The sequence below is a fragment of the Simochromis diagramma genome, unplaced genomic scaffold (assembly GCF_900408965.1).
Source record: "Simochromis diagramma unplaced genomic scaffold, fSimDia1.1 OVJJ01000302.1, whole genome shotgun sequence".
Classification (NCBI taxonomy): domain Eukaryota; kingdom Metazoa; phylum Chordata; class Actinopteri; order Cichliformes; family Cichlidae; genus Simochromis; species Simochromis diagramma.
In genome coordinates this window covers 11,506,293-11,524,800 of record NW_024386792.1, presented here as the reverse complement: position 1 = coordinate 11,524,800, position 18,508 = coordinate 11,506,293, and the positions used below count along the sequence as shown (strand labels likewise).

General features: G+C 39.4%; 2 protein-coding genes across 7 annotated transcripts in view; both read right to left on the bottom strand.

Annotated features, from left to right (window-relative positions):
- The window catches only part of LOC120729064, a 33,925-nt gene extending 31,732 nt beyond the window's left edge, over window positions 1-2,193 (bottom strand). The window contains exons 1-6 of the mRNA XM_040024472.1: window positions 1,929-2,193; window positions 987-1,129; window positions 809-870; window positions 582-695; window positions 342-440; window positions 63-248 (exon numbers count right to left, since the gene is read on the bottom strand). Of these exons, the coding sequence (XP_039880406.1) occupies window positions 121-248; window positions 342-440; window positions 582-695; window positions 809-870; window positions 987-1,129; window positions 1,929-2,033 (651 nt within the window). The 5' untranslated portion in view covers window positions 2,034-2,193 and the 3' untranslated portion in view covers window positions 63-120. The remainder of the gene's footprint in view (window positions 1-62; window positions 249-341; window positions 441-581; window positions 696-808; window positions 871-986; window positions 1,130-1,928) is intronic.
- Window positions 2,194-4,180: 1,987 nt separating this feature from the next.
- On the bottom strand, window positions 4,181-16,176 carry LOC120729058 (pre-mRNA 3'-end-processing factor FIP1-like). Of its 6 annotated transcripts, none has more exons than XM_040024460.1 (16): window positions 15,893-16,175; window positions 15,464-15,518; window positions 13,512-13,578; window positions 13,291-13,403; window positions 12,525-12,589; window positions 12,296-12,406; window positions 11,170-11,300; window positions 10,385-10,503; window positions 9,912-9,965; window positions 8,457-8,556; window positions 7,567-7,723; window positions 7,389-7,470; window positions 6,689-6,744; window positions 6,350-6,539; window positions 5,849-5,995; window positions 4,181-4,803 (listed from the first exon to the last, which is right to left on the bottom strand). In XM_040024460.1, exons 1-16 carry the CDS (start codon window positions 15,969-15,971, stop codon window positions 4,659-4,661), a joined length of 1,671 nt encoding a protein of 556 aa, XP_039880394.1. In that variant the 5' UTR covers window positions 15,972-16,175; the 3' UTR covers window positions 4,181-4,658. The 6 variants fall into 6 exon arrangements, with proteins under 6 accessions (XP_039880394.1, XP_039880396.1, XP_039880395.1 ...); XM_040024462.1 differs by having other exon boundaries at window positions 4,181-4,800; XM_040024461.1 differs by having other exon boundaries at window positions 6,689-6,741.
- Between the last annotated feature and the right edge of the window lie 2,332 nt (window positions 16,177-18,508).

Sequence of the window (18,508 nt, the reverse complement as noted above, 5' to 3'; positions counted from 1 at the left end):
TAACTTTGTCTAAATATGTTTTACAGATGTGAAAAAATGTGAATTAAAGTAAAAACAAAAAAAAAACTGGCCAATCGCTCAGATTTAAAGGGACATTTAGCAGAAATTAAAAGTACTAAACTACCAGTTCACAAACACATCAAAAAGAACATCCAGGACTCTCGCAACTCGATGTGCCATCTTGTTTTCTAATAAGCTGTTGAGGGCACTGAGACCCTCTGAGGGCGGGAGGTTGTCAGGGCAGATTTCTGTGTATGCAAAGAATACAAATAAAAACAAACAAACAGCTTTTATGACATAATAGTGACACAGTATGTTGAGAAATGTGCTGAAACTCTCACCGTTGTTTGGGTCCATCATAATGGGTGATGACATCCGGAGACATTCTGCTTGTTTCTTTAACGTCTCCACAACGTCAGGAGAGACACTCGTTTTCCTGCCTGGAAATAAAGAGCAAAAAAGGGGGGGAGGGGGAGGTAACTAAAAGTTTTTCTACAGATTTTCATGCTTCAAAAAACAATAGTAAGAAGAAAAAAGAGTTCTGGATTCACACATGGTATAGTGGGATGTGTGTTTCTTACTGAATAGAAGAAGGCTGGTAAAAGTATCTTTCCCAGAGATGACTTCTTCATAAGCAAGCAGACAGTCAGAGCAGCCAGTTGGCAGGTAGACCTCCTTTAGGTAGAAAGGCTCCTCTGTATGAAACAAACAAAAAAACAAACAGTTTTGTGAGATTGGAAATCACAAGAAACTACGTGATTGCAGGTTTCCTCTGCATGTAAAACCTCTGTGGCCATTCTTTACTCACTGATTAACATTGTGCTGTTTTCAAAGACCACATTATACGTCATGCTCGAGCAGTCACCATTTCTGTGAGGAAGAAAATAAAAGCATCAGAGCTTCAGAGATATCAAAATAAACATAGAAAATAAATATGTATAAATGACTTCAGCTATTGTGTCAAAATTGCTTAAGGGAGCATTTACATTCTCTGAGTCTGCAGGATATTGAGGACGTTACTGTTGGCAGTTGTAGTAACATTCAACCAGACGCTGGTCAGCAGGAAGGCCAGGGAACGGCTTCCCGGGAGGTCAGAGCTTCCCCCAACATACATCCATTTTCCCAATATCTGGAGCACACAGGCACAAGTTGAATTAAGTATGTTTAAAATACAAAACTCTATATTTTATTCAGAACAAAACATCAAAAAACATCAAAAAACTTGTTTAAATTGATTGGGTATAAAAAGAGCATCTTAGGTAGAGTTTGAGAGACACAAAGATGGAACTGTGGAACTATTTCAGAATAAAGGTCTGCCTGCAGTCCAGAGCTTTCACCAGTTGGAAACATTTTGATGTCTACAAACTGTTGTTAAATGAAAGGGGGATGCTGCAGAGTGGTAAACAGGAGCTCGTCCCAACTTTTTTGAGATGTGTTTCTGCCAGAAAATTTGAAATGAGCTAATATGTTTCTTTAAATAGGACATTTATTCACTTTAAACATTTTATGTGTTTTCTGTGTTCTATTGTGAATAACATCCCAGCAGTCACATCACAAAAGGTGGAGTAAACCCTGGAAAGGTGACCAGTTTGTCGCAGGGCTAATATAGAGAGACAACCGTTTATACCCACATGTACACCTACAGCCAATTTACAATCAGCACTTAATGTAGCATGCATGTCTTTGGACTGTGGGAGGAAGCCGGAGTACTTCGAGAGCGCCCGTGTAAACACGTTGAGAACATGCAAACTCCACACAGACCAACCAGCCAGGTGCTGGATGCAATCCCAGGACTTCACTACCCCTAAATTTCAATATGAAGTCTTTAATTGTATTGTATTGTAATTCTGACAATGGATTGTTTTTTTTTCTAAATTTTCTCCCTCCAAGAGCCAATATCAGGACGAGTTTGCTCCAAAGCAACTTACCTCATCCGTGTTGACAGTTATTGGGTTTATCAGAGTGTCACAGCTGCTCACAGGAGCTGAGCGTCCCACCGAGAGCAGACTCAGCAACAGAACAACACACTTCATCTTTTAAATGTCTCCTTTCTGCTTTTCAAGATTTCCTCCTTCTTTTGTTACTGCCTCCCTGTTTGCCTCCAAGCTCTATTTTGACTTCACAGCCTCACAGATTTCTCTGGATGCAGGATTTATTCACTTGTGCTGTGAACCTTTGCAGCAAAGGCAAACAGCAGGGGATGATCGAAGGAAGACTTTGACCTCTTTGAGGAATATCGATCCAATCACATGCAACAGGGAGCATTGTGTGGGCTGTAATAAAGTGCATTTGATGTTTTCTTTATTCACTGAGATAATCTTCCCCGATTAGTCACTGATACTCATGGATACATGAGATCACAAGTTTATCCTTTTATGTTAGTAAAATTAGGACTATTGCAAGTGTTACTCGGGTATCTGTAGTAATAATAATAATGGATTGGATTTATATAGCGCTTTTCAAGGCACCCAAAGCGCTTAACAATGCCACTATTCATTCACACACTGGTGGAGGCAAGCTACGATTGTCGCTACAGCTGCCCTGGGGCAGACTGACAGAAGCGAGGCTGCCATATCGCGCCATCGGTCCCTCTGGCCTCTATTTGCATTTAACTGACTCTAAAGTAACTGAAAACAGGGAAGTTTATTGTTGTCAGAACTCATAGGGTAGTCATCTCTAATTGGACCCATAACAAATGACAAATTAAAGAAAAAAAATGTGACTCCTTCATCCAAATACAGACTCTATAAAAGCACAAACCTTTAGCAGTTTGCAGCATTCAGGACAAAAACACCAAAGAGGAAAGACATCAGCAATGATCTTAGAGATGCAACTGTTGATGCACATCAATCTAGGAAGGGTTATTCATTTCCAAACAATTTTAAGTATTCTACAAAAAACAAGATTATTCACAAAAAAGCAGTGGATATCCTGGCAAATTCAGTTAAGGGTCAGCGAAAATGCAAAAAACCCAAGAGCTACAGGCCTTAGCATACCAAATGTTAAAGTTCATATGGGTATAATTAGAAAATGGACAAACAAGTATGGCTTGTTTGAAATGGTTACCAGCAGAAAGCTTTTGTCTTAGGTTTGCAACAAACCAGAAGACTTCAGAGACAATGTGAGACAAGATCAAAGTAGAGAGGTTTGCAACCCAACACTTTAAAAGTAAATTCAGGAAAAAATGTCACATTTTGAAGAGTCGTTTTAAGATGCGGAAAATGCTTGGAAAGACAAAAAGAACACAATGTTTTCATTTCAATATTTTAACTCCTGGAAACAAGATGCTTCCAACTTAACTGACAAGCCCAGTCTTAAATTGATATATAATGAGGGGATTTTAATATTTGAAGGCTGGTGTAAAACTCTGTACATATATTATTCTACACCACATCTCAAGGGTTGGTGTCCTTGATCTAACACAGCTGATTTAAATGGCTAAATGACCTCCTCAACATGTCTTGAAGTTCCTCAGAGGCCTGGTAATAAACTAATCATTTGATTCAGGTGTGTTGACCCAGGACACCGGCCCTTGAGGCCTGGAATTAGCCCGTTCTACACGAACTCAATGATTGAAGTCAAAGAGGGTCCATTGTGATTTTTATTTTGTCTTGTACTTTTTCAATGGTTGATCCTCACATTAAAGTTTCCTTTTTTAAATAAAGTTTGTGTGCATAGGATACACATCAACTTCAAAATGCTCAGCTTAAGACATTTTTTTCCTCCTTATAGCTTCTTTATGAGCAGAGAAAAACCAACCCACCTGACCTCCGTCTTTTATGATGCAGTCCGTCAGAAGAAAGATGTCTAAAGGCCCAAGTCTGGATTCAGGTGATAGATGAACTGAGGGACTACTCCAAAGTTCATTGTTACATAAATAAGGATTATTTTTAGACTGAATCATGCAAAGTTTTTTTTTGGTTGTTTTTAAAAAAATTAAAAATTAAAAATTAAAAAAAAAAAAAAAAAAAAAAAAGTCCAGGAATAAAAATATAGAAAAGTGTGTATCAAGTCCTCTTTAATTAATCTGAAAAGACCCATACATATTTTCTACTTCATAAATTTGTGAACTAAAGATGCATAATGGCGAGACTATAAAATTAAAAATGATAAACATTATTAGGCTCTGGAGAAATGAAAACAGTAGACAAGTATTTATTCCAAGAAAGTCACAAAAAGACATCTTATCAAAAAGTGTTTAATTGAACTTAACTGACAGCTTTCTAAGGAAGTCTTCATTGGGGACAAGAACAAATGGACAACATACAAACAACAGAAGAAGAGCAAATTCTGCTGATCATAGCGACTATACAGTGAAATCTTTGAGCCTAATTTACAGCAGTGCTCTGAAAGAAGGGGCAGAGAGAAAAATGAGGTGGTTAAAGACCAAATGATGTTTTGCCTGATCAGATGGAAAAGATGGGTTAGGAGAATGACCATTCCTCCTTCACCTCCTTCTCCTTTGCTCCATTTATTCTGAAGTGATGGTGAGGTTGAACGACAGCAGGGTGGAGGAGAATGGAGACTGATGGAGAGGAGAGTGACAGGTCCATCTGTCACTCAGCCACTTTCTGGTTTTCTTGGTCTCTCGTTCATTTTCTCCCTTTCTGGTCAGCATGGAGACAAATGAAGGGATGAAAGATGGGAAGTGGTCATCGCTACTCCATGGCTTCCTGATTCTCTTGGTCTGCGCTGATCTCCTCGCTGGCCTCTTTGCCCTCCTTGCTCCTCTTGCTCTTCTTGTGTTTGTGCCGTCGGTGGCTGTCCCCCTCCTCGCTGTCGTGCCTCCTCCTGCTACTGCTGCTAATGAAAGGTGAAGAGGACAGGAGAGAAAAAAAAATGATCGGAAGAGAAGTAAAGGGCAGGTGTAAGGAGATGGGAAGGACGAGGAGGTGAAAAAGAGACACGGACAAAAAAAAAAAAAAAAAAAGGTCGAGATCAATACAGATGACAGGTGAGAAGAAGAGAAATAGAGACGAGAGGGCAAAGACAAAGGAGAATGAAGAGAGGAACCGTGGGTTAGACAGGGCGGAGAGGTGGAAAGAAAATAAAGTATTAAAAACCTTCATATTTTCAGGGTTTGTCAGTTGAGCAATTTTGTTCCTCTGAAATTTTGATCCTCATATCACACATATGACATTTTTAATGACGTCAGCAAATTGTCTGAAAATTCTTGGGGGGTTGTTGTTAATGAGATGTCTACGACTGCTGATGTTAGCTCTGTGACTTCACAGTTTACAGCTGACTTTTTAATTGTTTAAAAACACTGAATCTCAACGTTTTAGAAGGACAGATCTCGATAAAACTAACACTTTGTGAGCTGCTACTTCTTTTAGTTTAAACTCTACTTTCATATGGAACAACTGAAAATTCATAAAAGCTGTCTGTGTGTTGTCTACGCAATAACAGCCAATATTTTAGGGCTTCTGGTTTAGTTGGTGTGTATCAGGACTAATACTTCCTGTTCCTCCCAGTGATCAGTGTTTAAGGATACAGATATTATTCATTAGTTCTTAAAAAAAAAAAAAAAAAATTGCAATAGAGTTTATTTAATGCAATCCCTTTTTTGCCTGCTCATATATGATTGGCCTGAACCACAGAACCTCCAGAATCAAAATTCGTTGTCTGCAGAAATGCATGAATATTTATATAAAGTATCCATTTATAGTATTTACAGGAGTTAAACTAAGCCCAATAAATAAAACAGAGAGCAACTTTCATCAGCGTTAACTATGTGACAGGCTTTCACTTTTAAAAGACCAGAAAACTAACCAATAAATAAAATGTTCCAGTTTGGCAAATAAACTAGTTACACAACAGGGGTGAAAGAAAAACTGTGTTCATTTACCTGCGTGAGGATTTGTGGCGCCCCTCTTCTTTCTCTCTGTGCCGCCTCTCTCTGTGTCGTTCCTCTTTCTCCCGGCTTGCACGGTCACGGTGGCGTTCTGCGTAACCACGCTCTTGATAATCACGGTACCGATACCGCTCCTCGTCGCTGTAGAAGACGAAAAGGAAAGAAGAATTTACTTCATTTACATATAAAACAACTCAGTCTCTGGTTAAAGCAGCGTCTTAACATCGATTGTTCACTTTTCTTTTATTACTCTTAATTTCTCTCCTAGGTGTTGTTTATTAGTAAAAGCTTCCCTGTCTGTGCTCGCGGTAACATTTGTGATGAGTTTGACAACCGCGTGACGACTATATGTATGATCACTGATACACCAATACCCACGAACAGCTGAAAACAAACTGCTCAAATTATTTGTTTATCCCTTTCTGTGGCTTTACAGATGCCATTCAAATCCCCCAGCAGCCCATTCACTACTCTGTTTTTGTCCCGCTGGTGTACCTGGTGTAGCTCATAGCTGAAGGGCTGTGCTCCCTCTCTCGTTCCCGCTCATGTGTCCTCTCTCTGGGTCTTTCTCTGTCCTTGTCTCTTTTGTCATCTCGGCGAGAATAATAATCCCAAGGTTTGGAGTTATCTATCATCGGAGGCCAAGGAGGAGGCACACCTCCAACCATGGGGGGAGGGTAAGCACCTGAAAACAAATAAGAGGGAAAGCTGGAGTTCATTTAAATAAAAATATGTAACGACAAATGGTGATTGTGCAAATGTATGCATCAACATGCATTTTCGTAGCGTTTGCCACATCTGTCACTGACAGTACCAGATTACATTGGTCTGTACCTTGAGGAAACGGATACGGAGGAACAGAGCGTCCATCATAACCTCCTGGATGGCTGCTTCGAAAACACACAGAAAGGAAACATTACTTCAGTGTGTATGTGTGTGCGCGTGTTGTCCTTTTCACTGACGCAACGATTACTGTTCAAACAAAGTCATATAGCATCAAATGGCATTGTTATGTTTCGTTATATAGTCATCATACCTTTTCTCAAGTTTTAGAACTGAATGAAAACACATTAAAAAACATGAGGCTGTGTTTCCTTACACAGTAACCCAAGTTTGCACAGCTTGAATAACTAAGTGTGTGTGTGTGTGTGTGTGTGTGTGTGTGTGTGTGTGTGGGGGGGGGGGTGGGGCGGGGGGGGGGGTACTTTAAACTTTGCACCAAAAAGAAAAAAAAAAAAAGAAAAGAAAAAAGGCCAAAGCAAACCTTTTATATAATACCTATACAGTGTCACTGAATTGCAGGTCAGTGCACCAGTGCACATGTTTGGGGTAGTAAAAAGAAGAAAACGGACTTAAAGTGTGTGCACAGGTGTAAAATGCAGCTGAAAACACTTGTGAATACATGTCTATATTTATGTTATGTCAAGTTGTTTTCAAGCTATACATTATGATGTTGCACTAGCTTTAAAAACATCCATATTTAAAGTGCTAGAGTTGAACTGCAACTGTGTGTATGTGTGTACAGACGCATTACCTGTCCATAGTGGGGATGATAGAAGGAGGAGGCCCACTAGTTGGTGGAGGAAAACTAGGAGGAGGGACAGTAATGGGCAACCCTACAAAGAAGCAGAAGGAGTGAAGAGAGTAAACATGCTGAAAATATTGCATAACAATAATAATGATAATGACGATAAACAGTAAACTGAACTTACTGGGTGGGGGGATGAGTGGAGGTGCAGTACTGACGTTTGGTGGCGGAGGGAGAAATGGCGGTGGGGGAATGTTTGGAGGAAGTGGTCCGGGAGGGAAGAATGTGGGAATCTTAGCAGGAGCAGGCTCAGCCTCTGATGTCGAGTGCTCAGAGATTACCTGCACAACAACAGAGAGGTGAGGAGGAACACAGAGAGAGCAAACATCACACAGTTTTAATGTCTGTCGACATACTAAAAACAGCTGACTGATGCTATCAGAAGTTGAGTTTGCCATACTCTGTAACCACAAAGCCTTCTAAAATCCTGAGGCGTAACCCAGTGTGCACCTCACTAGAAACATGTCAGGTGGACAAAGTGCCGAACTACTGTCAGTACTGTCGATTCCTCCCCTTTGCATTTCCAGTTACTTTTTCCCTGCTGTTTTTGAGTTCATCAGTGAGAAAATAACAATCACTGCTCAGTATAAGGAATACGATTCATAGAAGGACTCACAAATGTCAGCAAATTCCTGGAGGGAGATTGCTGAAACCATCCTAATGGATGTGAGGGAACATACAAAGAAGAAAAAATGTTTGCCTCTAAAAATGAAAAACAAAACAAAAACCCACAACAAAGAGTGGGAATCCATGAAGGAAAAAAAGTCCAAGTATTTTATTTGTTTCTATCGGCTGGGTGTACATATAAAACACTGGGGCGCGACCACAAGATAATTAACACACCAGCACGAGCATAAATGCCAACAACAATGCTGGCCACTTATGTAGGTTACATCATAAGCTACAAAAAGACTCCCCACAGAAATTTAAATCAGGCCTTATGTTCACTGTGAAAGACACATAAACAAACTATAACTGGAGGTTTTTCTTGTGAGTTTCTGTTTTTGCTTGTACCTGAATATTGTTGCCCTCTAGATTATGTCGGCGACGACCCTCAACTCTGCTGATAGTTGCCAACTGTCCACCAATCACATCGATTGTGCCGCTCGATTTCCTAAAAAAATAAATAAAAATTTTTTTAAAAAAGGACAATTTTTTAAAAATGTACATTAAGGTACCGAGCAGGATCCAAAGAAAATGGGCTCCAGCTACTTTCAAATGTACTACAGTCAAAAATAATGAGCAAATAAACTACAAGCCAAATTCACCAAAAAGTGTCAGTTTCTGTCTGGTAATTTAGTAAACCAGGGGTACGTATGGTTATGTACGCTGTTTTACCAGCATACATAACGACAGTACTCATTAACTATGGCAAAAACAACAACACTGAGATAAAGGCTACTTACCATGAATACTCACACTTTCTTCTTAAATTTAGAGATAAACATTATTAATTTAATTTTTACGTTAAATTATAAGTAAATTTGAATTTGCCAAGAAGTGATGTAGGACTTTTAGAGCATTACAACAACAAAATTTGGCACAATTATTGTTTTATTTCAATTATCTTGTTTTGATAAATCAGCAGAAGCCATCACTCTAACTGAAATTAAAATTCAATTAGCTGCAGAGCCACCATGACACCATCATATCTGCAACAATCAGCCAAAGTTTAGATCTAAAACAATTTGTAACTTTCTTTTTACGCTTGGTTAAATCAGCCTTTTGGGTCTCAGATAAAAACTATAACACCATTAAAGAACACACTTAAGAAAATAGCGGTTTAAAAAGAGAAGACATCTTTAAATGGATTTTCCACCTATTTGTGTTGAAAGTATTTGTCATTTTTATTAGCTTTAACCTCCTAAGACCCGAACTCTTTCATGCATGCATTTTCAATTTCTCTTTACTATTTGGGCTGATTGGGACCCGATGAATGTAAAACAAAGAATTACCTGATTTTTGTTTATGAGAAAAAATGAGATCCACAAATGAGGACACTTGTTTTAAATTTTGATAGAACAGTGGCAAGATAATGTCCCCGTAAGTGGATATCAGGCCCTTGTAGAGCACAATTTAGTATTTTTGTCTAGACAACCCAAAATGTGATGTCCACATACACCAGGTCCTAGGAGGTTTAACTTTAAAATATAAAATTAAACTAGTTTCTGATACTGTTACAATACAACTAAAATAAATATCATTATTAATGAAACTAATAACTTTTTTAATATGATATGGGAACCTCACATAGTTAACTGGCCTGCTGTTAGTATTTCTTCTCTTTTGCTTAAGCTGTAAAGCTACAAAGACACATGCAGGTCAACTACACAAACAGAAAGAAACAAGAATGAAAATCAAGCTGTCTTTGAGGCTTCAAAAGCACCCAGAGAAGCCCATTCCTTAAACATCTATGCATTTCCCATCAGGCCCCCTTAACCTCGGAGGGACAAGGCCACGCCCACTTACGTATAATAAGACATGTCCTGAGGAGGCGGGCCAGTCCACTGAGGGGGAGAGATCCTACCATTTTGAGACAAAGGACAGGGGTAATGAGAGTAACACACATAATAAAAACCATGGGAAGGCGCCTCATTTTAACCACAGGCACACTGGTGATTATTCTGGAAGTGGCCCAGTGTGTTTGTGTCTCCTTATGACCCAAGATGGTGCCTGCGAATGTTGGATTTAAAAACTGTTAACACAATAAACTGATGAAATTTTAACCTTCTTGTACCAAAACCATCAACAATTTACTCCTCGTCCTTCCGTTAAAGATGGCCAGTTAACTGTATGTGGTTGTTTTAAGCATCTTCATCCAACCCTCCCTAGCCCCATAACTGGATTATGTATTTCACTGTGCGCTTAACCTCTACTGAAAAACTGTAAGTGTGTTTCTCTACCAAATATTAAACATGTGAATGTAGAGGCAGGAGTCTTACCTGGTGACCTGACTGACAGCAGACTTATACAAGCTGACAGGAGATGTGAAGTCTGGCTTTGAGGTGTGAACTGGCAAACTGGGTATGTCTTTTTCATTACCAGTTCTGCCCTGCTGAACCTGGAAAAGAGCCACACAAAAACATTCATGCATCTTCTGAAGGAGAACAAGGGTGCTGATTTTAAAGTAGATACGGTCAAGCAATGGTCATGCAGCAGTACACAAAATTCTAAATTTGTCATCGTGGTTTTGAAGTCACTGTGTAGCTGCATGTTTTTGGAAACACATTGGCTATATTTCTTACAATTAAAATTCAGATGCTGGTAGATTTCCAGGAAAATACCTAGATACAAAAATAACATGACATAAATGTCTTTGTTCTTTCCCCTGTAGGTCAACTGACATCAAAGCATGTCACTGACTCTGGTTGCTACCACATTGCTAATCGCTTCCTGTGTGAACGCCCTGTAGAACCTGCCTCCTAAAAATGCAAGCCTTTACTCATTTATCCACATTACCACATGCTCTGCGTTGGTGGTTAACTGAAGACAAAAGCTAAAACATGTAGTGAGGTCAGACAGCTTTCCCCTTTAAGTTACGTAGCCCTGTGACCTGTATGGAACAGCTATGAAACATTTAGCCGTTAGATCTGCTAACGTTTAGGCATTTACACGTTGTATAAAGTGAAATAAAATGCTCAAAAAGAAACTGAGGGTTGGTGGAAGCAGGAGCTGAAGTACAAAAACAAACAAAGACAGAGCCAGCAGTGGTGCAGTGATATCTTACAGTGATCTTGCTTGTCACTGAGCCAACTGTAGAGACCTCCAGGCCCATACGCAGCCTCTTCTGTTTTTCACAGTAAGCCTTCCATGTGTCTTCATTGAAGCCATAGTTGAAGTAGTCTGACAGATCGGCTCCTACATAGAAAAAAAACAAAAACATGCACATTTTATGAAATTCTGTAAAAAAATCAGATGTGCTCTGATTTTCTTTTTCTTTTCTTTTTTTTTTTTTTACTGAGGAGCAAATATGGATTTACAGATTTGGCTAAGACTGGATCCACGATGTCAACCTTGCAATTTTCAAAAAGGAAGGAATAGCAACCAGTTTAAAAAATTAATACCATATTTCTGTTGACTAACAATTATGGACTATGGAATGGAATTAGAGACACATTGTCATATTTGTGTACTAAACAGCAAACATCGTGCAACTTGCACACTGTGGTGTCTAAAATATTAAGAAAATCTCTACTACATTCTTGATGCAAAAGATAAAAGGAGCAGTGACTTCTGCTTGTCACAGATTGTCACATTAAGCAGATACAAAATGTAGACAATGGTCTGCAGAGCTGTGCATAGGACTAATGCACAACCACGCTAGTCATTTTAGGCTCTGATTAGAGGGTGTTAATGACCACAAAGCAAGAGTGCCTCCACCATGTAGCGTTTTGTTAAGGCTGGCAATACTTGGAAGACCAACCATGAGTCGTACAGCTACAGAAAGTGGAAAGATGATGGCTCCATAGACAAACACCACAGCAGGCTACTGTTTACAATCTTTTCATAGATTCACCTACGGAAATCTTGCAAGTTTTAATTCTTCTACCTAGATCTCGTAGATTCAATGTTTTCTTTCGGTCAGTTTAGCTGGAGCTGTTCTACTATAGAATATTTTTTTGGGAAGGGGGAACACTAGAGTAAAAAAAAAAAAAAAAAATTGTGTTTGAGATTTCTAACACAATAAAAAGCATTTAAAAAGAGAGAGATCGGTAGTAAAAATGAAAGCTGTAAGACATTTATTTTTTCTCCATATGATATAAAATGCTTATTTACTCACTTTTGGAGGCAGCCTCTGGCTTTTAAATATTTTGTCTATAAAAGCAAAGACACAGACACAAGCACACACGCACCTGGTTTCCTCCATGGTTTCTCTTCAAAAGACTCCATGTCCACCTCTAGCACTGGAACACCGTTAATGTTTCCAGGTGCATCGAGATCCACTCCCTTCAGCTTTGCGGAAACTGAAAATAAACAATACAACAAGTTACAAGAAGACATTACAGTAATGAAACAGGCAAACTGTCTTTATTGTATGTTTTTATTCAGGAAAAAAGAGATTAAGCCAGTAGAGAACGACACCTTGTCCATAAGGTCTAGAGCCTGTTGATTTGATGTTGAGGTTGACAGGTGGGGCTCCATAAGTTCTGGGAGGAAAACAACAGTATTAAGACACTGAATGAAACATCCCAACATAAACTTCAAATTACAATTACCATATTCACATTACCCTTTCAGTTTTTCAGCAAATTGATTTATTTAGCTGTTGATAGCTCACTTGAACTTATGTGTTCACTGAAGCATCCTGTTTTATAAGTGGATCAAAAAGTCCATTAACTCCGTCATGTCAAAGCATTAAGAAGCTTGTAGTACAAACAGCTAGTGTTGACTCACTCATTAGGATTCCATATCAAGTCATTATGACATTTGAGATTCTTCCTGGCAGATCCTCTCAGGAGGAGCTTACAGATCTCTTCACAAATGTTCAATTGGGATCTCAGTTTATTTCAGAGACTCAAGGACAGTCAGAATTTTCCTGAAGCGACTCCACGTTCGTAGTTTCCTTACACTTACTGTGGCACTGATAGTCTAATCTAAAGTTGCTGCATTGTGAGGTTTGCTTCGAGGTTCTTTTTGAAATATTTATTTGTTAAATTCTAAATAGTTTTCCTGCTCCTGGGAAGCACCCCACAGAGCACGATGCTGACACCACCACGCTACATCACAAGGAAGGTACAAGCAAGGTGATGAGCCATCTCCGAATCAGAAACCTCACCCAGCAGCTTTTATATAAACCAGCCACAAACTGTAAAAATATGTACAACAACACAATTTGCCTCAAACGTACGTGTACTGTGGCGCTCCGGTTTTTATGTCTCCAATCGTGACACGGACATCATCGTCGTCATCATCGCTGTCGCTGTCGCTCTCCACATCCTCGCCTGCAGCCTCACCTGTGGCCTGAAAATCCAGAAGTAAAAACAACACAAGAAACATTCATTGAGTTGGAAATAAGTTTGTAATACAAACAAACAAAAATTATTGAAACTGTGCATGTAAGCTACACACCTCAGAGGCAACTCCATTTCCTGTAGCGTGCGCAGCAGCATCATCTGTTGAAGCATCAGCAGGGGCACTGAAAAAAACATTAGACACAACAGACCAAATATAAAATTTATTCTCAGTCCAAAGTTTCTGGGTCCAAAATCTCAAAGTTTTTCACCTGGGTGGAGATCTGGTGACTGTGAAGGCCACAACATCTGATTTACATCATTTTCATACTCTTTAAACTATTCAGTCATCAGAGCACTGACATCCTGACAGAGGACATTTTAATAAGGGAGAAAAATTTAATCAAAGGATAACTTATTATCACTATACTATACACTATATTTACTTGCAGTGACCCTTATCTTAAAGAAAACAAGTATTAGAAAAACAAAACATGCCACCAAAATGTCACTTCAAACATAAAGCTGCCACAGCATGACCTCACTGTCGAGTTCAAGGTGTTACATTTTGTCCTATTATCTATCTGTATGTAAAAAAAAAAAAAGGAGAAAATTATGTTTCAAAAGACTATTAGTTTGTATTTAAGTCTCCCTTAGTAGCTTTTAATTAAACTAGATATGTACACATACTCATGTGATCTGCTGCCTTTTTTGTTTTGTTTTGTTTTAATATGTTTAACCACTTTTGTTATTCAAATTTAAGCACATAATGTAACTGTAAGATGTCTGTATGTTAGGTGGAGCCCAAGTGATGATATATCAGTAAGCCAAAATTATTTTTGGCCTGTCACAGATATGTTCGATAAATCTGTCTAAGGCTGGGTATAATTTAATAATGGCGTCATTATAAAGCATTCACTATGAGCCAGAGGTACCTTTACTAAACAAGATTAGATTAAATTACACTAATTTTATTCTTTGTGCTGCTGCTGTAACAGAGTTTCCCCCTGTAGGATCAATGAATCTATGACAGCAGCAATAGTGCCATCAGCATCTGCAGCACATGTAGCAGAGTATAAATGAAGAGATGATGTGTAGCTTTAACGACTGACAAACAACATCCTCATAATTTTCCCTTTTCAATAATATTCTAACATACTAGATGTAAAGCAATCTAATCAGCCAATCACATAGCAGTAAATGCATCTAGCATGTGATTTTAGTTTGGGAGCATGACATGGCTGATTTCAGAAATCCACTGGGATTTTCTCATACAACCATTTCTAGGGTTTACAGAGAATGAACTTGGGAAAATAAAGAAAGAAAAACTATCCAGTTCTCTCAATGCCAAAGGTCAAAGGTAAATGGTCGGGTTGATTCAAGCTGAGGACGGCAGCAGTAGATCATATAACCAAATAACCAACCAAAGAATTGGTTTCTGCTGCAACATTCAGATGGTAGGCACGGATATCATGACAGCATTGACAAATCCTGCCTTGTAGCTGCCACTTAGCATTGTTAGTGATGTAATGGAGTGGGAGATATTTTTAGTTTGGCTCCCATAACACCAACTGAGCATTATTTATACACCATATCCTACCTGAAGTTCTCAGGTAGGATACAGCCTACCTATATCTCATCAGATTCTCATGGATGTACAGCGATTCATCAGTAACAACTGTGTGATGTCATGAAGTCAACATGGACCAAAATCTCAGATGAATTCATCCATCACTTTGCTGAATCTACGCCACAAAGAATTAAAGCAGTTCTGACAGCAAAAGGCGGTCCAACCCAGTTACTTGCAAGGTGCAGCTAATAAAGTGACCTCTGCGTGTGTATTATTAGTGCCGTTTGTCCCTCCCCAAGGATACAGCATCAGCTGAAATCCACCTCAATAAATCTAAAAATTATTAAAAATTTAAATACTCCTAGAGTTCGTGAGAAGTGATAGCTGTACTGAACTATATTACCTTTGCTAGTTACTTTGCCAACGCTCGTTGACCCTGAAATGTCTTACACACAGAGGGTTTTTGTTTTAAATCCAGGCTAAGACTGAAATATAGTTACCTGACAGCAGCGTTCAGCTTGGCTTCCTCATCCTCGTCTTTGCTCTCCGACTCATCTGGAACAGAAATTAAAAGCAACTGAGTTCATTTATCGTTATCTAATATATATTTAACTAAAGTTTTGTTTTAAAATTAACAAGGTGAGCTGCAGAAAATACATACGCCACTTCATAGTCCAGTTAAACGTTATAACGTTATAACAAGCCAGAGTAACACTCAAATGATTTGACTCGAGCGGTGCAGCCACAACAGGCCGACCAAAAACCCGCTGCTAGCTTAGCTTCCAGGCTAACGCTCGTGATTAACGGGATAGCGCACAGTGGTATATGTTGGTTAGCAGTTAATTAGGAACATAGCGAGAGAGATCGTGTTCCACGTCTCTGTCGGTTCGAAGGAACCGTTTCTGCGGACGTCAGGTGGTTGTTTTTACCTCCATACAGCCATTCCTCCTCCTCGTCTCCGGCGCTGGCATCAGTGGTGGCTGTTTTGTCCGCTTCCTCCGCAGACATGTTCAACTTACACGGAGATCTAAACCAGCAGCGGCTTCAACAGCTACAAGCGTCAATAAAGCTCACAGGTGCAAAAATAACAGTACAACTTCTCCCTTTATCGGGGAAACGTGGTTATGTACATAAATTATGTCTTCATAGGTTCATTTCCAACCTTTGCGAGTCGGAGTGAACCCGGAAGCGATTGGTGGCACCCCGCTAATGTCAAGAGTGATAGGAGAAAACACAGCGCCCCCAGCGGGCAGAATAAAGGCTCCTTTTTTTTATGTCGCTTTTTTTTTAAACACGTGAACAGTGAAAGAAAATCTAAAATTCAGTAACAGGAATGATGGCGGTTTAACTTTCAGGAGAATTAAATAAAACGTTATTTTGTGCTGTGACAATTAGTTCGATTATTTTTCAAAGTAACCACCAAATGCATGACCAAAAGTGCTTCTTCAATCTCTTTTCCAGCTCTGCTTTTCTTTTAGGAGAAAGTGAAACTTTGCTATGATAAACTTTATTACTCAGTACAACCTGAAGGGCATTTAAAGCTCTTCTGCAGATGTTGGCTGCCTTTTTATTCTGTTCTCCGAGGTTTGGGTTCTGGGGAGGCCAGTCCATGACTGATGATGATCCTTCTGTGTTTTTGAATCCAGGTATACTGTTACTGCGTTGGCACTGTACTTGGGATCATCGTTATTATGAGAAATGAAGCCGATGCCAGTCAGACAGACAGAGCCTCCATCATGTTTTATAGTCGGCCCTAGAGACTCACTGCTGTACGCTCTCTCCTGACCTCCTCTGTACATAGTGAGAATTCCAATCAAAATTTTCAAATTTGGATTCATCACTCCAAAAGATCTGTTGCCACTAATTTTCAGTCCAGTTCTCATGTAATCTGGCATACCCCAGCCTTTTGTCCCTATTTCTCTTCCCTTCCTTCACTAAGAAAGGCTTCTTGCTATCCGCCCTTCCACTGAGAACATTTCTGAAGAGGCCAGATGCAACTCTCAGCTCCTGGGTCTGTTCTTTGTGAGATTTTCTTCTAGTTCTTAAGGACATGGCGTTCAGATACTGTTCATCTGCTGTAGAGAGTTTTTTAGGCCTGCCACTTATTCCACTTATTATTTTTTTACTGTTGTATTCCAGTTTCCTCAAATGGTTTTAATGGATACCCTGCACATATCCTGAGTTATGTCAAGTTTTTCGCTCCGCAGTCTAGACTCTCGTGGTGGTGAAGATAAGATGGAGGCTTGGATGAGTGGTTTGCATGAGGCGGAATTGGGGAGGAGGTGGGTTGCATGAAGGAGTCTGCAAGGAAGAATGAAAGATGCCCAGTGCGATGTAAAGTACATAGAGTGGAGGCTGATTGGTAGAAAGATGACTGGACTAAAGCAATGATGTCAGCATTGAGTTTTACAGCGTGGGAAAATGGAAGTGATGTAAAGAATAGACTGACAGCCAACCACGTAGGAAAGCAGACAGATGAGTAATTTGAAGTATTTAAAAATGAGTAACTAATCTTCCTTATTGAACCTACATACTTGCGCTTCATAAATGGGAACAAATTTTGTGGTTTTTGAGAGGCTTCAAGTTACCAAAGTGCCAAAGCATACAGCGTATTATCTGATCTTAGCTTCTCTGTGAAGATTTCGTTATGTGTTGACAACACATTTACCTGATAAAGGTCATAAAGACTGGACTGAATATTGGTGAAAAAGCAGCCAATGTCCACAGAACCCCCCCGGAAAGCGCAGTGATGAACAAAAATATTGAACAGCACCACTTTAAAGAATAAGAAGGAAGTCTGGCACCTTGGAAGCAAACATTTACAAAACTTGGGTTGGCATAAGACTTGTGCAATGTGCTTTACATTTTTCATCTTATTAAAGAAAGTATAAGTGTTGTTATTGATTGAAACCCTGGTAGCAAATTTTCTCATATTCCTATCTCCACAAGCATTGGGGAAAATGAAGCCCCTCATGGCCTCACCACATGCGAAGCATAGCAGAGCAGGATAAGCACATGTCCAGATGATTTAAAAAAACCACTGTGTACTCCATTTAGCTGAGCGAGTTTCAAGCTCCTTGTCCTGCACAAAGGCTCAGTGTCACGTCTTACCATGGTGCTTTCATCGTTCATTAAATTAGCTCCCCCCTGCACTTATGCTGTAAATGATCAAAGTGCCTGATCTGTTTAAGAAAGTTGTGTCTGAGTCTGAAGGCAGCCAGTGGCCTGGGGCACACACTGTACCTCATGTAAAAGGCCATGTAGACGCTTCAGCCTCCCATTTGTTTGCATTACCGCCTGGTAAATTGACATAAATAAATCTACTTTTGTTTTTAGTATATCATGGGATGCCACACTTAATATGGTGTAATGTGTTTTCAGCTGAACTATTCAGTCCTTCGAAATGGTTTGATGTTTCTCATAATCTGTTGGCTTCTGTCTATCCATGGAAGAATGTGTAGCCAGAGGTAAAGGTGGTACTGGCTTCCACTGAAATATGTTTAGACCTTTATTATTTTGAAGATTTGAATATATAAGCCAACTAA